We start from the raw sequence: 23,466 nt of genomic DNA on the forward strand, positions 1-23,466 counted from the left end.
GTCCCAGGCTCCAACTGCCCTATGGCCCACATCCTGAGGTTCTGATTATCTGCTGAATTCCCTCTTCTCCTGGCTCTAATCATCTGAGAGCCGAACCACCACTTAAACTCCCCTCACTCTGGTCCTCTGATGGGCCAAAGCAATTCTCATTCACCCTCCTAGCACTAGTTTGTGCCTCTGATTCCACCCCTCCAACTCCTCTGAACTGGCCTTGGTCATAAATGGCAAATCTTCCTTGTATTCAAAAAGGAAAACCCAATATTGTTTTGTTGCATCAGTGGGCCCGTGACTAAAACGTGACCTACCTCCCAACAACCAAGCTGCGTGCCTTCAGATGCATACTGTGAAGCACCATCCTCCTCTCCTCTCAGGTTCCATCATCTTCAGCCCTTTGTCAAAATGTTCCCCCTCTTGTTCTTTTTCTCTCTCCTCCTGAACTGGCCAGGCCCCATCCCCTCCTCCACTCTGTCCATCTGCCCATCACCCACACACTCTTCACAGTGATTCCCCTCCCCACCTCCCTCCCTTTATTCCATGCCCCGCCTTCCTTTCCTATCAACTTCCATCATCTTCAGCCCTTTGTCACTTCCACCTCCCAGCTTCCGACACTATGCCCATCTGCCTATCACCCCTCTCTCATCTGGATCCACCTATCACCTGCCAGCTCTTACCCACCCCTTCCCTTCACCTTTTTATACTGGCTATCTCCCCTCTTATCTTTCAGTCCAGATGAAGGGTCTTGATCCAAAATATTGACTGTCCATTTCCCTCCATAGATGCTGCCTGACCCACTGAGTTCCTCCAGCACTTATTGTGTGTTGCTCCAGATTCCAGCATCTGCAGTCTCTTGGGTTTGCAATCTCTAGACCATATTATTGATATAAAGTTTCCTGTTTTGTACAGGAGTTGGAAGCTTTCAGAACTCAAGTGCACCATCTGAATTTGGAGCTGAAGGATTGTCGTGCAGCAGCGGACCAGAATCAAACATTAAATCAAGCCCTTGAAAGGATGAAGAAGGAGAACTGTACTCTAGAGCAGAAGGTGAAGAGATGTAACATGCCAGCAGCTAATATGCAATATCAATATAAAGTGTGGTCATAGTAACATTGACTCTTACTAGATTCAATCCTGAGATAACAACTTAATATACAATTTTATCTACTGAACACTTTGCATATGTTTGGTATTTAAGAAACTATAAAGTACCTTTTATAAGCCTGTATTACCTGCAGTGAATCTCATTCATGATTTTCGATTTATTTCAATGCAAGGGGAATGTATTAGGCACATTTACTTTCTGCCCCCTTCTCTGAGATGCACTCATGTCAAAGGAGGCTCCTAGGTAGGAGACCAAGCTCACATACAGTACATCAGAATAGGAATAAGCCATTCAGCTGCTTAAGCATATTCCACTATTCAGCTTGATCATGACTTATTTACATTTAAACTTTATGATTATTCATTTCCTTGCCCAACAAAAATGTATCAGTCATTCTAGTCTCCAGCTTCTTGAGGGAGAGAGTTCCAGGTTACCTTTGGCCTTTATGGGACAAAGTGCTTCCTGACAGCAACCCCAAGAGGCCTGGCTCTAATTTTATGCTTTCCCTCCTAGTTCTCTACTACCTCACCATATTTCTTTCCAGTCTGTCAATTTCTTTGATCATCAATGTCTCAATATCTCTTTATAAGCAGGGAATACAGACCTACAGTATACATAGATTTTCTTGGCATGTGCAAAGCCATGTTAATCAATAGCCACACTCTGCACCATTAAGTGTATAGGTCCTAATACTGGGAAGTTCAGTAACACCTGAGGCCCTAGGTCTCAATCACTACTGAACTGATCTTAAAGTAGATAGGGTCTTTTCTTCATGCTCTGTGCTAGATTGAGCACGCAAAAAATTTGGGTAAGGCTAGGGTTGGGGTTTGTGGGAGAGAGACTGTGGTTGTAAGATGTAATGTCATTTATGGGAAGGGATTCAGAGCAAAAGTAGGCAGTGGGAAATCGGTTGTTGGTGGACCTGTCATTACTAGCCAGTGGTGAATGGGGCAGCTGTGTTTTGTGGTTGTGTGAACAGTGTGTGAGGGGTGGGCTTCTGTTGTCTGCCTATTTTACGTTTGCCTACTTTAAGCTGGGAGTAGAAGATTTGTTTCGGCAGACGTTTGTCTTTAATCCGAACAACATGACCGCTCCATCTTAGTTGGTTCTTGATAACGTGGGCTTCAATGCTTGCTGTTTTTGCTTTATTTAGCACGCTGACTCATAAGCCACTTGAGAGCCCATAAATAGATCAACTGAACAAAGACCATCATCCTCGACCTCGAGGGATAGCCCGACAACAAGGGGTGGGCGGAGAGTTGGGTCAGGAGATGGGTGCATGAGGTCATGGAGGGTGATCAATGGGTGGGAGCGGCTATTTAAGGGCCATAAGCATGGGTTGTAGAGGACTGGGATTTGTACTGTGGGAAGCGGAATGCTTGAAGTGGTAAAAAGAAATAACTTAAAGGCAACCCATCAGAATCAGGTTTCCCAGCACTAGGGTGGGTGGGACCTGCTCTTCAAGGCTCCCTTCAAATTCCAGCTGCAGAGTAAGTAATGTTGTTAAAACCTTGTGGGGTGCAAGTCACTAACAACAAATGTGCTTTGGATCAAAATAACCTTGTATCTCCCAGCAACACAATATGACTGTTGCCAAGAGAAATTAAGTTATGGTGATTCAAACCCATCAAAATGACTACATGCATGCCGAATGTGGAAACACTCATTGAAGCAAGAGTGATTCTCAATAGGAGATGCCCGGACTTTGGGAAACCTGTGACGTGACCTGGAAAACTGCATTCATGTTGTATTCTAATCAATTTTCACATCTGTAGTGTTGGAAAAAGACATGTTGTGCTATCATATTTTTAGACACAAATCAATGGGACCTTCCTTCACAGCTTAACCATTATGTACTTCACGTTCAACAAAGTTATTATATTCTTAGAGTCATAGGGAGATACAGCACAGAAACAGTCCCCTTGGCTCACCAAGTCTATGCTGACCATCAATCACCAAATTACACTAACCTACATTGTCTATACTTAATAATCCCACATTTTCATCAATTTCCCCCAGATTCTACCACTTGTCTACACACACGAGGCAATTTACAGTGGTCAATTAACTTACCAACCTACGCTTCTTTGGAATGGGAGAGGTTATCAGAACACCCAGAGGAAACTCAAGCAGTCACAGGGAGAACATTGCAAACTCCACGCAGGCAGTGCCTGAGGTCAGGAATGAATTCAGGCTCTGCTGTTTGAGGCAGCAGCTCTACCAGCTGCACCACTGTGCTGCCCCTGAGATATGATGCCCAGAATGGAATGCCAAACTCCAGATAGGGTCCAACTAGAATTGTATGTAACGGTAATATAGCTTTCACTCCGATATGTTAGTAGTCTATGTGCATGTGCACTGGTCACAAGTGTGAACAGAAAAGTCAGGTTAAGCATAAGTCAGAGGTGCAAACTTGCTCGTCCTTGCATCAGCAAATGGAGATATATTATATATACAGTATCTGTCTGTTTAGTGGAAATGTACTTCCAGTATTAAACATAAAAAAGGCTTGTGTATTGTTGCCTAAGGTGACTTGATTCTCCCATTCCCCTGTCCTATCAGCTTGCCTCATTCAGAGGTAAGTAAAGTGCCACCAAGAGAATCAATGTGAGTTGCACATCACTGGAACTCTTATGGCTAACATCTTGATTTTGTCCTTACATTAAGTAAAGAGGTGATTTTGCATTTTGTGTACAATTCTGGATACCACGGCTTGAGAAGGATTTAGCGGTTCAGGGTTAAATTATGAGGAGAGGTTGCATATAGCCTTGTTTTATAGAGGATTAAGGAATGCTGTAAAACAAAAATAAGATTATCAAAGGAATGCCTAGGGTAGATAGAGGTAAACCATCTAAAATATTCCCTCTTCAGGGAAGATCCACTTGGTGGGTGGGTGGGGGAATGCTATAACCTTAATATTAGAGCTGGCCATGCATGTAATGGTGTCAGGAAATGTTTATTTGCACTAAGTGCTGTGGAAATCTGGAACTCTTTCACCCACCCCTCAAAAGCTTTTTGTTAGGCATGGGCATTGAAGATAATGAAATCAAAGGGGATAAAAGGAGTAAAGGAACAGATGAGCCATAAATCTAACTGAATGGAAGAATAGAGGGGTAAAAGGAGTAACCCTGTTCTTATATTCCATTCCTTCCCCAAATGGCAGTGTGTACTTAAATAATTCCTTAATTCATCAGAGTTGTTCATTCACAATGTCTCAGAAGAAAACAGCTCTGCATGAAGATACTCAATTTGGTGAATGTGTTGGTTCTAAGAATCACTACACAGTATTGTATGGTCCAATTTGCATCTGCCATGTGGAAGGTTCTCTTACTAGGATTTATGCAAACTGTTGTGCGTAAGAGATTCTAGCAACATTATCATCCTGTCTGCTTTCAAGATCACAAACTGGATAGGGGCAAAGAATCACCATGATATCATCAGTGCAGAAAGAGTGTGAACCTCTGACATCACATCTGTTTCTTGAAAGATTCAGAGATCTTGTCTTTAGTAGTCTCTCCAGAAGTCAATTCCTTATGTTGAGCACTCTGTTACTCCTGGACATTGTGAGTGTGTGCGTAGCGATGCTGCATTTGAAGTTGAGATTTGCTGCAAGGCACATTTCATTAAGGATATTCTATACTGTATTGGTTTAAATAATTTATACTTACCTAAACATTAGAATCAATATCTTCTTTCTTGTGCTAATAAGGAAATTAGTTGATGGGTAATCCTAGGAGCAGGATTCAGCATTGTAAGGATTGCTGGTATTTAACAGTGTTTCATGGATGAATGCACTGAACTGTTGTAATTCAAAGATAATCCATTTACCCTTCACTTTTCTTTGTGTTATATTATAATTCAGGTTCAGTAAGAATTAATTTGACTTTACTTATTAGTTCAACAAGATAGTGGAGGATTACAAAGACATCTGCAAAAGCCAGAAAGAGACATCAAGCAGTGATTGGAAAGATATGGCAGAGGGATATCTGTGCCAGATAGCTGAATTGAAGAGCACCATACTCAACCTCGAAGAAGCATTAAACAGGTCAGAGAGAAAATGTAATAAACAGTAAGTACTGTAACATTAGTAGTGAACACTAATAAAACCGGACCACTCTATTTGGAATTCTCCATTCTTCTTTCCAAATTATAAGTCTTTGGCCTTAAACTTTACTTCACTGGGAAAATACTTGGGGTTTCATTAATTGGTGTCAAGCTTTTTCAACCAATTTAATGACACAACCAAAACAAGCTGTTGTTGTATTATTTAGAACCTTTACTTAATTATACTATTCTACTCTTCTTGAGATCCCTGACACCTTTTAGCATGGATTCTGTGGATGGTTATGTTCTTACTTTATAGATTTTAATAACCATTGGCTTATTGAACCTGAGACAATGAAGAAGGAACTACATGGATATAGGTTTGGCTTAGTTAGTTGCATTATCATCTCTGGGACAGAAGGATGTGGCTCACATCTGATGTTAGGAGACTCATCCAATATACAAATGTCATCATGGGGTCCAAAATGTAACCATTATTACTTTCTCCAGGATTGCTCCTTGAACCGCTGAAATTTTGCACCAATCCCTGTTATTTTAGGTTTCCAATATCTGCAGTGTTTTTGCATTTTAAATGAGAAAGTTCCCAGGTTCATTTCTTGGTCTCTGAGGTAGTACAAGGAAACGGTGCAATTGGTTTCATGGCCTTCAGACCAAACAAGGTAAAATTGAGTCAGCATTCCTGTACTTGATTCTTATCTCTGCTGGAAAGAAAGAGGTAAAAAAAAACTGGCAGAACTTTTAAAAAAAGTGCTAATAAAGATATATGTAGAACATCCTATAGCAAAAATACCAACATCAAATGGACATTGTACAGCATGATGGAAAATTGAAATATAAACAGAATTTGCCTCAAGTACTCACCTAATCAAGTAGCATCTATGGAGAGAGAAACAGTTTGCAAGTCACTTAAGAACACTTAAGTATTATAGATGAAGTGGGTTTTAAACAACTACAAAGACAGTATAAGATTTGAGGGGTGGTGATGGAGAGAGCAAAAGAGAAAGTAGAAGTGATAACTAACACATAGGTGGATGTTCCATGGCTATAAATGGTAACAGCAGAATCATTGTCAGCACATGCTGCACCAAAAAACAGCAGCAGAGCTTATGATCTGAAGTTGCAGAACTCAGTTGTCCAGACCCATAGGTTAAAAAGTATGCAAGCAAAATATCCATTGGAACATTGAAAGAAGCCAAGGACATCATGCTAACCTTGTCTCCCTAATTTCTCAGCAATACAATGACTGATGCTTCTGAGAAGAAAGTAGAATGTCTGCAGCAGCAGCTCAACACACTACTAAAGGAAAATCAGCAGCTAAATCAGGAGAAGCTTATTTTACGGCAGCAGTTCTGTACCAACCAACAGGGCAGCCAGATTCTGAATCAGGAGTATGCAAGCCTACGGCAGCAACTCCTTTGCTACCAGCAGGAAAACAAAGTTCTAACACAGGAAAATTGTTCAGTACGGCAACAGCTGGCAAGCTGCCAACAGGAGAACCAGTGCCTGACCCAAGAAGTATGTAACATACAGAAACAGCTGAATGACCTAATGCACTCCAAAGAAAAAGTGGAAGACAGCATTACTCAGGTAGATAACACTGTAAATGTCCTATTTGTCATTATGATCAAGGGTCCAAATGAACTCCCACACATTCAGACCATGATTGGCAAGCTTCCCCTCTACGACAAAAAGTGGAGGGAGCAGGCAAGGTTCAAGGAAAGCCATCACACCTTGAAACCTACTTAAGAATTTGTAATATTGCATGGCTTGAGACACAACTCCATGCTGAGTCTATCTTTTTTTGGATGCGCAACTGTCTTCTCTGGGAAAAGTTGAGTGCCATGATTAATCTCACGCAAGAGATAAAAAGCTAATATAAAAAAATCACTACAACTTTACCTGGCATCTTATCCTTAGGGCCAATGTGGAATTTCATTTTCAAGAAGCACAAATTACTGTCAGCTGATGAGTGTACTTACCTTTTCTGAATTTTAATTCTTGTTCTGGGCACCATTAGAACTGGAATTCAGTTGATAAGAATTGTGTTGATAATGACCCATTAGTAAAACACCATTGTCTTGTCCCAGCTTTCCGTTCCCCACCATAACTTATAAAATACTCTTAAAACTGTTAGAAGAATTTGGTTTTAAGAGTATTTTATAAGTTATGGTGGGGACATACATACACATGTCCCTTGTTTTGTTTCTCGAGGATTGTGCACCCACAATTCACTTTAACCATTCCCTCACCTGTTCAAGGAGAGGTTGAACCCTTTGTTTTAATGCAGCTAGCATTTATTCTTCTCTCCCCAGCCCTCCTCAACGCTTTTGGGTTATGCAAAATCCGATTGTTAATTATTAGCCTCATTGTTTGTGGGATATTGCTGTGTTCAATTGTAGCCTATTTCACTTCATTTCAGTATTTTTGAGTAAAATTCCACATCATAATATTACATATATAATACAGTGCTCTCCCTTTGATAGCATTCTCACACAAGAGCACTGCAGAATCAAGGTAAAATCCAATCCCCATTCTGGGGTTACTAGGCCTTTTCTGCTCAGAACAATAAGTGACTGACTTCTATTTTAGGTGCAGCTCCAGGCTCTGAAGCTGGAAATGAGCCACATGCAGTCTTCCCTAGAATTTGAACAGAAAAATTCTTGCCAGCAGAAACAAACCCTGGAAATGCAGCTTGAGGAATCAAACAGTAGGGTCAAGGTAACTGCAGCTTAGGAAGTGTTCTCAAAGATTATTGCTGTTAATTCTCTTTGATAGCTTTTAGTAATTAATTCAACATATCCTCAATTTGGCAGAAGCACTTAAGCTGGGCTGAGACATCAACAAGTCAATGAGTTACAGCACTACAATTCAACCTTGGCACCATATTACTGAAAAATAGAGTGATCATTCTCTGTTTCTTACTTAAATTTCTGCCTTATATTTGTTGTCTGAAAAAAGCAGTGACAATTCTAGTCCTTTGAAGATCCATTATCCAGGTTTGCAATTCATGAATAGGGAGATGGCAGCAACGATTAATACTTTTTGTAAGGTCTCTGGATGCCTAAGCTCTATCTGGACCCCCTCCTTAAACCATTCTCTCTCTCTTTCTTTCTTTCATTTTTAAAGACACTATTTAAAACCTATTTGTTGATCTACATTTCTGGACATCTGGCCTAGTAACTCCTTACTAAGCTGGTTCAGTAGACATCTGTGGAAAGAGAAATAGTTAATATTTCAGATATGGGACCCTCCGTCAGAACTGGGAAAGAGAGAAACAAGTTAGTTTAGATAGCAGAGAAGGTGGGCATATCTTCCCTTCTCCTCCCTATTTAAAGGGCTTCCTCCATTCACGACACCCTGGTCCACTCTTCCACTCCCCCACCCCACCACCACTCTCCATTATATGGCACTTTCCCACTGTAGGAGATGCAACACCTGTCCTTTCATCTCTTCCCTTTCCACCACACAGGGACCCAAACAGTCTTTCCAGGTAAAGCAGTGATGCACTTGCACTTCTTCCAATCTTATGTACTGTATTTGGTGTTCACAATGTGGCCTCCCCTACACTGGAGACCCAAACACAGATTGAATCATTGCTTTGTAGAGCACCTGTACAAAATCAGCAAGACATTACACCAATAAAGATCTTAAGTGCCACATTAGGTCATCCATTTTCACCTTTATGTTCCACCCATCCCCTTCCCCACCTTCTCTGCTGGCTAAGCTAATTTGTTTCACTTTTTCCTAGTTCTGATGAAGGGTCCCAGACATGAACCATTAACTGTTTCTCTTTCCACAGATGGTGCCTGCCCTGCTCAGTTTTTCCAGCATTTTCTGCTTTCATTTCTAATAATTCTGACTATGGTTCAGTTTCTGATATTTAGTATTGTTCCTGTGAAATACCTTGGGATATTTGAAAGCCTTAAAGATATTAATACAAATTCCAGTTGTTTTTGTAGTGTTCCAATTATTTTAGAGGCAACTGTCAAAAGGTATTTTCTGGACCACACTGACTAGAATGGGTTAAATAGACTTTTGATAAGGGTGTAAACTTGTATTTTAGCTGTACAACCTGAATTATTAATTTTCCTGAATCTTGCACAGATGCTATCTAGAACACTATCTTCCTTGTATTAAAACTTTTATTTAAGAAAGTAGTAAAGATCTGCATTTCCTATTTTACAGTCTTTATTTTTTGGGTAGTTCAGAGGTTCTTCACTAATCTGTCATGTAATCAGTGAAAAGTTGCATATTTTATTGGGCTGAAACTGTGGGCACTCGGATGTATGTATGTCCTAGATTTACTCTCCCTGCAAGCTAAATTTTTGTTTGGGATCAGGGCAATTCTGGCAAGCAATTATTGCCCATCCTTAATTAACCTTAGGAAGGTGATGAACTACCTTCTTGAAGAAGCACTGTCCTTGTGGTGATGGCACTCCCACAGTGCTGTTGAGGAGCTAGTTCAAGGATTTGGATCTAATAATGGTTTGTGCCACTTGGAGGAAAATCTGCAGGCTGTGGTGTTCCCAGCTGCATTGCATTGTGTAAATGGTACACTCTGCAGTCACTGTCCACATGTGGAGAAGGGAATGAATGCTTAGGGTGGGGTAGATGGGATACTAATTTAAGTAAGCTAGTTTGTTCTGGGTAGTGACAAAGTAATTGAGAATTGCTAGAATTGAACTCATCCAGGTGAGTGGAGATTATTCCAGCATACGCTTGACTTGTGCATTGTAGATGGTGGAAAGGCTTTGAGGTGTCAAAAGGTTGAGGCACTTGATGCAGGATACTCAGCCTCTGGCCTGCTCTTCTTTTTATGTGGTTGATCCAGTTGAGCTTCTGGTCAAGGGTAACCCCAGATTGATGCGGGAGACTCAACAGTGGTAATGCGATTGAATGTCAAGAGTAGGTGGTTAGATTCTCTCTTGGAATTGGTCATTGCTTGGTACTTCTGTGGCATGGATGATTTGGCTCAAAATCTTTTCAACTGTTACTTTTGCATATTTGGCTCCTTCTTAGTTTATAACATAATGAATTTCCAGCTTTAATTGTGCATTTTGTCAGTGTTAAGCTCCTGTCAATCGCTGTATTCTCAACCACTGTTTGGGTATCCAGAGCAGTGAATGGTTACAGAACAGTAGTTCCCTACTATACATATTGGCCTTGATAAAATTTAACCTGGAGACTTAAATGCAGGAGGTGGAGATAAGCATCAATGTAGAAAATTCAAGTTCTTTTTAAGATTGGAACTTTCTTTTAAATTGGCAGTCGCAAGAAGCTTTGCTGGCCCAGCACGCAGAAGAGTCACGTCAACTGCGACTTGACTTGCAGAGGGTACACAATCTGTGCAGCAGCGCTGAGAAAGAACTGAAGTACAAGAGAGAACAAATAATGGAACTGCAAAAGCAAAATTCTCTACTTGATCAGGAAAATACCAGGGTGAGCACCATATATAATAACGATCAAAGATAAGAGTTTAAAATTTAAGGCTATTTTGATTAAAACAAATAGATGAGAAAATTGATTCATTAAAAGTTCTTGTGAGGTGTAGAAACTGAATTTCTGGCATGTATGAGTTTGATGATTTACGCAACTGAGAAATTAGATTCAAGATTGCATCCTTGTTTAGCACGGTGACTGTTCACACAATACAGTGTGGCCTAGGAACCACTGCTGGTGCAGGCCCATTAAGATAAGATAAGATACCTTTATTAGTCACATGTACATCGAAACACACAGTGAAATACATCTTTTGGCGTAGTGTTCTGGAGGCAGACTGCAAGTGTCGCCACACTTCTGGCGCCAACATAGCATGCCCACGGTGCCAACATAGCATGCCCACAGTTCCTAACCTGTACGTCTTTAGAATGTGGGAGGAAATGGGAGCACCCGGAGGAAACCCACGCAGACACAGGGAGAACGTACAAACTCCTTACAGACAGCGGCCAGATTTGAACCCGGGTCGCTGGCACTGTAAAGCATTACGCTAACTGCTACACTACCGTGCCTGGTAAATGAACAGTTGGCCAACACTTGCTTTGCTTGAGGCCCCACTACTGCAAAAGAGTTAGACCTTGAGGCACAACATGTTGTGTGGTGTTAAAGTGGTGTTAAACAATCTAAGGATTTCCTTCTGAGCACATAAAAGAGATTTGATGAGCCTGGGTCCAGGTCATAGTCAGAGAAGTCCAGCAATAGGGAATCAGCTGTGAGCATCTGTCGTGGGATTCAGCAGCCAGGTATCCATTACAGGGTATAGTGAGGATGAATGAATATACTTTTATTGAGATACCAAGGCAGAGAGAGTTTAAGATTTGATTGAAAGATCCTGTACAAAAAAATGTAATTGGAAAAAATTAGAAGAAATATATTCATGCAGAGTTTATTTGAATGTGGAATATGGACTGCCATGTAGGTATTGAAGTAGATTGATTTGCAACGTTTGAGAGTTGAAGAAAAGTATATTAAAAGATGTGGAGCAATTGCACCAAAAAGTAGATAGATCTGGTGTAGATTTAGCAATGACACATTTGCAAAGGACAAAATGATGTGTTTAAATATCTATAATTCTTTATTCATAGCTGAACTTGGATTTTAAAACAGTGCAGTGCAGGCTTTCAGAAATGGATAAACACGCCATAATGTTGAAATCAGAATGTGAAATTAAACAACAGAGGCTAAAAGAAATGGAACTGGATTCTGGCAAGAATTTCCACCTCGCAAAACAGTTAAAGTGCATGCAAGAAGAACTCGTAGCAGAAAAGAACAGAAATATATGTGCAGAGAAAAAGGTGAGAGGTGATTCTGAGTTTACTCTGGAGAGTATTCTTTTGGTTTGGTTTATTGAAATTTGATTCTTAAACATGAATATGCCATAAAAAGCTGCCCCCTCTTGGGCTGTCTCTTATCATTTCTTCTTTGAGTTTCATTAAAAATCATAGCCTGTTAAAACTGAATCAATAGTTTTGTGCATTTCATTGTGTCACAGTATCGAAGGAAGGTAGGCCTGAGCTAAGGTTAGGAGAAAAATTAAGGGAGGTAACTCAAAGCATCAAAATGATTGTGCCTGGACATTGATTTTGTATAGCACAAGGTATCTCATGCCTGTGTTTCTGTGTTTGTTTGAATGATACGCAGATCAAACTAAACTTGTCTGACCTGTATCTCCTGTCCATATCCACACATTGGTCAAGGTAGAATACAACAGGCAATGCTGGGACTGAGCTAGGTTGGATATTATTGAAAATTTAGACACTAGATTTATAGATTCATGAAGTTACACATCATAGAAACAGGCAATTCGGCCCAACTTGTCCATCCTAACCAAGATGCCTATCTAAGCTAATCCCATTAACCTGAGTTTGGTCCATATCCTTCTAAACCTTTCCTATCCATGTACCTGTCCAAATGTTTTTTAAACACTGTAATTGTACCTGCCTTTACCACCTCCTTTGGCAGCTCATTCTGTATACCCACCAGCCTCTGTGTGGAAAACCTTGCCCCTCAGATCCCCTTTGTACCTTTCCCCTCTCACCTTGTTTTAGACTCCCCTGCACTGGGGAAAAAAAACCTGTGTCTATCTACTCTCATAATTTTATAAACCTCTGTGAGGTCACCCCTCAGCCTCCTTCGCTCCAGATAAAACACATCCAGCCTATCTCACCTCTCCTTATAACTCAAGCCCTCCAGTCCAGGCAATATCTTTGTGAATCTTTTCTGCACCCTCGCTAGCTTAATCACATCCTTCCTATAGTGTGGCGATCAGATTTGCACACAATACTCCATGTGCAGTCTAGCAAATGTTTTGTACGGCTGCAACGTGACATCCCAACTCCTGTGCTCAGTGCCATGTGCAATGAAGGCAAACATGCCATATGCCTTCTTCACCACCCTGTCCAGCTCTGTTGCCACATTCAGGGAATAACTCTCCCCGGGGCCCTGCCATTCACTGTCTGTCCTGGAAACGTTTAATTTTGAGGTTTATAAAATTATAAGGGTAGATACTCCCAGTCTTTCTAACTTCCAAAATGCATCACTTTGCACTCGTCTGAGCTAAATTCCAGCTGCTATTCCTTTGCCCATTTTCCTAGTTGATCAATATGCTGTTGTAACCTTAGACAACCTTCTTCACTGTCCACTACACCACCAACTTTGGTGTCATCTGTAAACTTAGAAATCATGCCACCTACATTCTCATCCAAATCATTAATGTATATGACATATAAACAGATGGCCCAGCACTGATCTATATGGCACACCACTGGTCACAGGCCTCCAGTCTGAAAAACAACTTCACTACCACCCTCCGACTCCTACCACCAAGCCAATTTTGTATCCATTTGGCTATCTCACCCTAGATACCATGTATTCTAACCTTCTGGACCAGCTTCCCATGTGGGACCTTGTCAAAGACCTTGCTAAAGTCTGCTACCCTGCCCTCATCAATCCTCATGGTCACCTCTTCAAAAAAGCTAATTCAAATTCATGAGACATGATCTTCTATAAAGCCATGCTGACTATCATTAATCAGTCCTTGCCTTTCCAAATGCACATAAATCCTGTGTCTCGTAATACCTTCCAGTAACTTTCTCACCACTGATATAAGGCTCACCAGTCTGTAGTTCCCAGGCTTGTCCTTGAAGCCTTTCTTAAATAATGGCACAACATTACCTATCCTCCAGTCTTCTGGTTCCTTACCCATGGCTAATGAAGATACAAAAATCTCTGCCAGAGCCCCAGCAATTTCTTCTCTTGCTCCCCACAATGTCTAGGATATACCTTGTCAGGCCCCAAGAATTTAGCCACCTTTGTGCACTTCAGGATCACCAACACCTCTTTCATAAAGTCAAAATGTTTCAGGATATCACTGTTCTCTTCCCTGAACTCACTAGCTTCCATGCAATGTAATGTGATACAGTGTCTTGTTTCAGAATGAACAGTGATTCTGAAATATCTCTTTTTTAAAAAAAGAAAATCACGACCAAAGTTAGAGAAATATTGTCAGTTGACCCTGACATTTAATTATGAGCAATGTTAGTCATTACATTAAATAATAAAACAAAAGCAAAATATTACAAATTGACTGATTAGAAATAATTTGATCAGAAGTTAGAATCTGCTTGATTTGTAGCAGAGGATTGTGTTTCTGTCCTCTCAAAGGAAAATTCAGAGCAGTTTACTGATAGTATATGTTGGCATTGTCTCCCTCAGCATATATTTCTGTCTAAAATTCTAAATGATTGTATGGATTTTGCATTCTGTGGCAAAAAAAATGTTTATCTTTCACCATGGGAGTAGGGAAGCAGTTGGGGGGGAAGCTGTCCACATGGTTCTGGTAAACTCTAGAATGCAAGCTTCTTTTCTAGATTGGTTAGAACGTGTCTCCTTCTAGAGGAGACTTGTGCCATCTATGAACAGAGAAACTAACAAGGAGGCAGAACAATCAATCAGGTTGAAGCTAATGAGAAACAGGAAATGAAAAACAGGGAATATAAATTGTATTTAAGTCAATGTACAGCACTCACCTGGATGACAGTTTTGGATTTTTCATTGACACGCGCATGGACTGTGGTTGGCATTTTTCAGTCATTTGAGATGTTTCCTTGTTGCATTTGGACAAAATCACACCTAATGGAATTTCAGTTGCAAATGCACTGAGTTTTGATTTTTTTTCTATATTACCCAGTCAGATGAATTGATAAGGCAGGAACTAATATGGAATTAATGCAGAAGTGCAACTTACCCTATCCTATCCCATCTTAAAAGAAATTTAAATTTACTACAATTTCAAGAAATAACTTGATTCTAGAACTACATTTTGCACCTTTTGCAAAGAACATTGGTTAGTAAATAAAGGTGCATTCATTTTCTTTAAATTTATTTTTTCCAACCCCCATTTCCAAATCTACTTGCCTGGGCTATTCGTTTAACTTTTTGGATGGCATATTGTTTGATATATCTTGCTTTGAATCCATCAACAATGTATGATCATTCTCTTTCTGTCCTTCTCTTACTTCCACAAATAATCTATCCTGCACCTGAAGACTGCAGAGTTACAGCAGCAACTGGGCAGCCTTCAGCATCAACTACGACTCTCAGAAGCTCGAAATAAGGAGAGGGTGACATTGGAAGCTGAACTTAAGGAGAGCAGAGAAGCAGCAGCCAAGCTCAAGAATCAGCTACAAGAGGAAACCCTTCAGAGGTAAACTCTGAAGAAATAGATGCCTTGATACTGTAATTTAGATTATTAGAACAGACAGAGCATTGATGTTGACATAGAACAATACAGCACAGGAACAGGCCCTCTGGCTCACTATATCTATGCTGACCATGATGCTAATTTAAACTCTACGTCTGCCTGTGTGTGGTCTATATCCCTCAATTCCCTGCCTGTACACATGTCTGTCTAAATGTCTCTTAAGTACCACTATCATCACCACTTCTCCTTGCAGCGTGTTCCAGATGTTAAAAAAACACTAATCATGTATATCTCTTTTAAACTTTCCCCCTCTCACCTTAAAGCTATATCCTCTAGCATTTGACATTTCCACCTGGGAAGAAGATTCTGACTATCTATCCTGTCCCTGTCTCTCATAATTTTACGTACTTCTATCAGGTCACCCCTCAGCCTCTGACAATCCAAGTTTGTCCAACCTCCTTATAGTTCATACTCTAATCCAGGCAACAACCTGGTGAACCTCTTCTGCCCCCTCTCCAAAGCCTCCACATCCTTCCTGTAATGCGGCAACCAGAACTGCACACAGTACTCCAAATGTGGCCTAATCAAAGTTTTATACGGATTTAACAAGTTAATCTGGCAGGTCATTTTTGTCAAACTCTAAATTATTAACTGAATCAATGTATTCTACAACAGTATCTTTGGGAAAATTTTCTGGCATGACATTCTAACCTGCTTGCCAATGCTGAATATGCTTCAATACACCACTAATAAGCAGTTGAATGGTATTGCGTCACACTATGGTACAGGATAGGAATTAAATGTTAAAACCCTGATTTGGGTTAAATTGGAGAGTTAGGCAGGACTGCTGTCACAGTGGTGTCAGGGCTTCAATTTAACTAGGCTAGTAACAGGAAATATTGATCATGTCTGCTATCCTGATTTCGTTCCACTGATCCCCTTGTTGGTCACTGGCCATTAAGTAGGATGGACTTGGGTTTAGTTGTCATGCTTCCCATGTCAAAACTCACATGTAAGATGTACTATTTTCAACTGTTTCATTAATGACCTTCCTTCAGTTGTAAGGTCAGAAGTTGGTATGTGCACTGATGATTGCACAATGTTCAGCACCGTCTGACTCCTCAGATAATTAAGCAGTCTTCGTCCAAATGAAGGAGGACAGACAATATTCAGGCCTGGGCTGATAGGTGGCAAGTAACATTTGCATCACACAAGTGCCAGGCAATGATGATATCCAACGAGAGAAAATCTAGCTATCGCTTCCTAGCTATCAATGGCATTACCGTCACTGAATCCCCCACTTTCAATGTACAGGGGGTTACCCTTGACCAGAAGCAGAACTGGAATAGCCACATATACAATGTGGCTAGGAATCCTGTGGTGAGTAGCTCACCTCCTAACTCCCCAAAGCCTGTCTAACATCTACTAGGCTCAGGTTAGGAGTGTGATGGAACACTCTCCTCTTACCTGAATAAGTGCAGCTTCAACAATACTCAAGAAGCTTGACACCATACAGGATACAGCTGCCCACTTGATAGGCACCCCATCCATAGCCACTCACTCACTCCACCACTGACACACATTAGCCACAGTTGATACCATCTACAGGATGCACTGCAGCAATTCACTAAGACTCCTTGGATACCACCTTCCAAACCCACGACCTCTACCACTTAGAAGGACAAGGGCAGCCAAGGCATGGGAACACCACCGCCTGTAAGTTGCTTTCCAAGCCACACAATATCCTGACTTGGAAATATATCACTGTTCCTTCACTGTCGCTGGGCTGAAGTCCTGGAACTCTGTCCCTAGCAGCATGTGTGTATACCCGCACCTCAAAGAACTGCAGCAGTTCTAGAAAGCAGCTCACCACTACCCTCTCAAGGGCAATTAGGGGTGGGGCAATTAAATGCTGGCTCTGCCTGTGAAACCCACACCCCTTGAATGAATAAAAAAAATGTCCACTCGCTAGAAGATTTTTGCAGGGTGAGGGAAGATCAGGGAAACCTTGAATTGCTATTTTCAAAAACAGGAAGGACACTTTGTAGCATTTCTTTTCTTAGAAAACAAGGACCCCATATTGTGAATTTAAGACTCTAAGTTTTATTTAGGCTGGTGCCTGAGTAGCCATCAGGATTCATTTCCCAAGGACAAGGGTATTAAAGGAATCTGCCCTAAAAGGGAGCGTTATAGCATTACATATACAGACAGAGAGATACGTTACTGACAGTGCTGCTGTGCCGGCAACCTGGGTGGCTGGAACCTGATGCAGACTCCTGCCCTCCCTGCTGCTGCACACCATTGTGCTGGGAACCTGGCACTAATCCAGCAAGGAATCTCCCCACCACTCAGTGTGAAGAGGTTGTAGATGAGGGAGTGCGTCAGGTAGGCTGGGACTAGTGCTGCGGCCACTCGGCATTGAGATGTGGGGTGCAGGCTGCATCCTGGTCGAAAGGGTGAGAGTGGGCCATTGCTATGAATTTACAGCACAAGCTTCATATTTATCAACATTTGGAACAGATGTTGCCAGTCCCCAGCAATGGCCACACTCACTGTTCCAGTCAGAGTGCAACCCAGAGCCTCACACTTGCTGAACAGCCATAATGCTCACCCTGGTCCACCCTACACTAGCCATTATCGGCAGCCTCTCCACATCCAGCCATAGGGGGTCACTTGTTGAGAGAGCACTAGAGGAGGGAAAGGATTTGCCCAACTTTCTGGCAATGCATTGTGCTGCCTGAGTAACTGCCTTTTTGAAAAGAGGGGTACACACCTATAAATGTTTGGATTGGAGGATCAAGAACACTGTTGTGGCATGAATTTTTACTGGGGCATGGCTCTATGTATGCTGGGGTCATCTGATCCATTTAGGCATTCTTGGAAGACGGTAAGAAATCGGTGCTATTCAAGCTGAACTTATTTTTGTTGAAAAGCTGGAGAATATTATTTGTGTCTTTAAAGGTGGATTTAGTCTTGCCTAGATTTTTTTTGCTTCAATTCTACCCTTCCCATCTGTAAATATCAGGGCTTTCTATATTCAGACATGCTACAATATCCATAACTCTTTCTCGTTAGGAAACTTGCAGATCAGAATACAGAAGAGCTACAGCAACAAATAAAATCAATGCAAGAAAAGGAAGGGTGTTTATCACGTGGCAAATGTGACCTTCAGCTGCAATTACATCAACAGGAGGCACGACTGCAAGTTTTGGAAGAAGAAAAGGAAGCCATGTGTTCTGAGGTTAGAAACTGAGGGTGAAATAGAACTGAGTGAACCTCAGTTGTATTGTCCATGGGATTTGACTTTTTGTTTTCTCCATTTTCCCTTTTGCTCGTCATTTGGCAGGAATTTTTACTGGGGCATGGCTCCGTGCATGATGGGGTTGCCTGAGCCATTTAGGGATTCCTGGAAGACAGTAAGGCTGAAATATAGACAGAAACTCCTGGAGGACTGAGCACTGAGAGGTTATACAATAATGTGATCTCATTCTATTGCACACATGGGCCTAGAAACTCATTTGTATAATTTAACATTTATATGCATCTCATAAGTGAATTCAATTTGAAACCCAATTACTAATTCGGGACCTCAATATAAATGATGGGAATATGCATGGTGGCCACTGAACATGCACAGTACACACTAAAACCCCTGAAGGCCTTAACCAGAGAGCTGAGTGATGTTTCAGCATTGGTTAAAGGGGGCTTGTCCACATTTGCTTCCCTGTCATTTAGTGCAAGGTATCTATCATCTTGCAGTTTGTTGAGCAATTGCACCCCATTCTGCTCCCTGGCCCCCACTCACCTCTCAGTCTCACAGTCCTCAAGGTCCCTGATTGCATGTCCGCTGACCACAAACCCTTAACCAACATCCTTGAATCTGTATCCAACCAACCCCTCAATCTTTTTCTGACTGACCCTCCAGACCCATAACCATCTGACCACCTTCGTTTGACCCCCAATCTTATTTCTGGCCAACTGCTTGTGCCACCCATGCTAACCTCCACCCACACCACCCGACTCTACTGATGGCCCCCCCCCCCCCCCCCCCCCCCCCAACCTCGCCAAATTTCCGCCTTCAGTCCTGCAGTCCTGGATGATAACTGTTGTAAGGCATTTGTGCAACAAATGGCTACTCTACTGCATACAACACCTTCTGTGGGATAAAATATTCATGCCGAGGGAGGAGAGCAGATAAAACTGGCACGGCTCCTCACCCCTCCAAACACTGTTGCTCTTGTGCATCTTTCAGTTGTCAGAGGATGAAGAACCCATAAATTTTCCAACAGGATCATTATACAGTAATCAGGATCAGTGATCAGGCATCTCTTTTGAAAATAAAAAAAAAACTGATCTGGAAGCTAGTTTATTCATTTTTGCATGACCCACACATTCTAAACTGCAGTTTGTCCCCATAATTACCACAGAAAATTTCCCAGTCTTGGGCAAGTAATCTGATGAAAAATCAATCAGGTCAAACTAGAAAGGGGAAAATACATTCCATTTTTAAAGTTACTATTTTGTGTTTTTTTAGCATGTGCCAAGTTTTATCATTTTATAGCATTAAGTGATTGTTATTTATTATTTCAAAATTCTAATGGAAATCATTTTCCTTTTAGAATCTCTGCATTCAAAAGGCTAATAAGAAGTTGTCAGATGATCTGTGTTCACGCAAACAAGAAATAGACAAACTTAAGGAAGAACTGCAGAATATTCTCCAACAATTGGATTCACAAGTCAGGCAAGTGAATGGACAACCTCTCAGGGCTGGTAAGACTGTGGGAAGGAACCATGGAGATGTCTGGGCACAGCTTTGTCATTTTTTTAATGTTGCAGGAAGGTTTAGACATTTTGACTGTCCAAATTGGCTAACTGAAATTGAAAATATTGCTGACTTGGTTGCAGCAATTATTCTCATAATAACCACTTTTAAAATTAGATATTCATCCCTGATAGAAAGCAAAAGAGGTTTAGAGGCATGGTTATTCTGGCATCCTTACAGAAGTAAGTGAAAGCACTCCATTAAAAATCACAAATGGAACTGGTCAATACAGTGAGGTAGTTATTAGAGCTTTGGTTCGACACCAACTTCAACTTCTTGGATACTTCTTCTCTAACTGCTGTCAGTAAGGGTCCTTTATGAATTGAATTTGGATTGACAGACCAATTTTGAATAAACCAAAGGGCAACTTCTGTCAGATGGGACTAAGGATGTTTAATGTAAAAACTGGGGAATATTAGGTTAGGGGATGGCCTCTCTATATTGGTGCTAAGCCACCTCTCTGGACCAGAATAGAGAAAGCATTGCCGTATCTGAACTGATTATAGATTCATAAAGTTGTACAGCATGGAAACAGGCCCCATGGCCCAACTGATCCATGCCAACCAAGATGCCTTTCTACGCTTATCTCATTTGCCTGTGCTTGGCCCATATCCCTCTAAACTTTTCCTATCTATGTACCAACCCAAATGTCTTTTAAATGTTGTAACTGTACTTGCCTCTACTACCTCTTGTTCAATATATCCACCACCATCTGAGTGGAAAAACTTGCCCCTCAGAACCCCTTTAAATCTTTCCCCTCTCACCTTAAATCTATGCCCTTTAGTGTTAGACTCCCCTATCTTGGGAAAAAGACTGATTACCTACCCTATCTGTGCTCCTCATAATTTTATAAACCTCTACAAGGTTCCCCTCAGCCTCCAGGGTAAGTCTCAGCCTTTCCAATCTCTCCTTACAAATCGAGCCCTTCAGTCCAGGCAATATCGTTTTGAATCTTTTCTGCACCCTCTCTAGCTTAATCACATCCTTCATATAGGGTGGTGACCAGAACTGCACACAATACTCCCAAATGCAGGCTAACCAACAATTTGCACAACAGTAACATGACTTCTCAACTCCTACACTCAAAGGCTCAGCCTTGTACCCAAGGTCTCGCTCAATAACACTCCCCAGGACCCTGCCATTCACTGTATGTTCTGGCCTGGTTTATCTTACCAAAATGCATCACTTCACACTTGTCTGAGTTAAATTCCAATCAGCCATTCCCTTGCCCACTTTCCCAGTTGATCTCGATTGTGTTGTAAACTTAGACAACCTTCTTCATTCTCCACTATACCGCAATTTTGGTGTCAACTGCAAACTTATTAATCATACCACCTATGTTCTCTTCCAATCATTAATATATATACTACTAACAGTGAGGGACCCAGCACTGATCCCCCGGCAGACCAGTGGTATCAGGTCTCGAATCTGAAAAGCAAACCTTCACTGCCACACTCTGCCTCCTACCACCAAGCCAATTTTGTATCCACTTTGGTAGCTCACCCTGGATCCCACCTTTTCTAACCCCTCAGACCAGCCTAACATGCAGGATCTTGTCAAAGGCCTTGTTAAAGTTGACGTAGACAACCTCCATCGCCCTGCCATCTTCAATCTTCTTGGTCACGTTCTGAAAAACTGTGAGACATGATCTCCCACAAACAAACCCATACTGACTATCCCTAATCAGCCCTTGCCTTTCCAAGAGCAAATAAATCCTGTCCCTCAGAATCCCTTCCAGTAACTTTCTCACCACTGACGTATGGCTCATGGCCCCTGGTTTCCTGATATGATCTTGAATTGCTTGTTGCTATTGGTGAAAGTGAGTTTCTGAAATATAAAAGAGTTCATTTACTGACTCTGACTTTCCACCTTGATGAACATTGAATTTTGTTTTTGGACAGAATCCATAGAATCAAATCTAACATAAATCCAAGTCCCCATCATAGGTGCTTGGGTTTACTATATTGTACAGGAAACTGAGGTTCAGAACAAAGTTGAGGGATGTCATTGCATGGAATCAGAATAGCAGGCAATGGATGTTTAAAATCGTGATTCGTGCATTTCTGACCTACCTCAGTGCTGATTGTGAAATAGCATCAGAGGCTTGAATGGGAGGCTTAACTTTCGGCTGTGTCCCATCAATGTAATGGGATTCACCCCTATAGCAGGAATATTAAATCTTGTCAGCCACTGCCTGATTTCCCTTTTTTTCATAAGACTAACCTCTTTGGTCACAGCACAACCCCAGTTATCAAATCGTTTTTCTATTGTGGATGACAGTTTAGTACACTAACAGGACCGAGACACTATAAGGTGCATGGTTTTTATGGTTCCTGGATCATGGAACTTCTGTTCTATTATTTTCTTAAGTGGTGCTCCCCTAGAATTTTGGACAATAACCTACTCTTCAGCCAAGAACACTTTAAAGTGTTATCTGGTGATTATCTCATTGGTGCTGGCTGTGTGAAATTTGGCTGCTGTGTTTGGATATATTAGATGAGTGACTTAGTCTTATGTGAAACACTCTGGGACACCTGAAGACATGAAGATTGCAAATAAATCCAATGTTTGTTCTCTTTCTTGTCAGAATCTATAATGAGAAACAAGTGAGACACAAACAGAAACTGCGTAAAGCTAAAGAGATTTTTATCCGTGAAGTGATGCTGCGGGATGGTAAAATAAAACATCTGGAAACTGAGATCAAGTTGATGAAAAACCTGATGGATAAGGTGAATCCGAAGAATAGCAGCTATTTATATAAAAAAATAGAAAATGTTGGCGGCACTCAGCAGGTCAGGCTACATCACTGGGAAGGGACAAAGACAATGTTTTGGGTCAGAGATTCTTCATTAGAATTGGAAAGTGAGAAGACAGGCATGTTTTAAATGGTGGAGAGGAGTGGAGAGAACAGAGAGATTATCTGTGATAAGCTGCAGACCAAATTTGTCAAGGTGATAGTTACTTTAAAAACTGGCTACTGGGGACAAAAAAGAACGCTAAAGCTAACTGAAACAAAAGTACAGCCACATCTGCGGAGAGTGAGAGAAAAAAGAGGGTTTAGCTGAAATCATTAAATTCGGTATTAAGTCCTGATGGCTAAAGCATACCCAGGTGGTAGATAAGGTGCTGTTCCTCGAGCTTACATTGGGGATTGTTGGACCAATGTAGGGTACTGAAGGGAGATGAGTGAGAGTGACAGAAAGTTAATTTGACAAAAGACTGGAAATTTCAGGTTCCTCTTGCAGAGAGAGCAGAGGCTTCCTGAAAGTAATCACCCAGTCT

The 23,466-nt window shown here is 41.3% G+C and overlaps 1 protein-coding gene across 1 annotated transcript in view; it reads left to right on the forward strand.

The window, feature by feature from the left end:
• ccdc30 (coiled-coil domain containing 30) overlaps window positions 1-23,466 on the forward strand; it is a 97,412-nt gene that overhangs the window by 52,217 nt on the left and 21,729 nt on the right. The window contains exons 14-23 of the mRNA XM_052039460.1: window positions 904-1,041; window positions 4,996-5,144; window positions 6,397-6,751; window positions 7,754-7,882; window positions 10,433-10,603; window positions 11,746-11,955; window positions 15,208-15,365; window positions 18,438-18,603; window positions 19,982-20,103; window positions 22,772-22,913. Of these exons, the coding sequence (XP_051895420.1) occupies window positions 904-1,041; window positions 4,996-5,144; window positions 6,397-6,751; window positions 7,754-7,882; window positions 10,433-10,603; window positions 11,746-11,955; window positions 15,208-15,365; window positions 18,438-18,603; window positions 19,982-20,103; window positions 22,772-22,913 (1,740 nt within the window). The remainder of the gene's footprint in view (window positions 1-903; window positions 1,042-4,995; window positions 5,145-6,396; window positions 6,752-7,753; window positions 7,883-10,432; window positions 10,604-11,745; window positions 11,956-15,207; window positions 15,366-18,437; window positions 18,604-19,981; window positions 20,104-22,771; window positions 22,914-23,466) is intronic.

The sequence above is a fragment of the Pristis pectinata genome, chromosome 26 (assembly GCF_009764475.1).
Source record: "Pristis pectinata isolate sPriPec2 chromosome 26, sPriPec2.1.pri, whole genome shotgun sequence".
In the NCBI taxonomy this organism is placed as follows: domain Eukaryota; kingdom Metazoa; phylum Chordata; class Chondrichthyes; order Rhinopristiformes; family Pristidae; genus Pristis; species Pristis pectinata.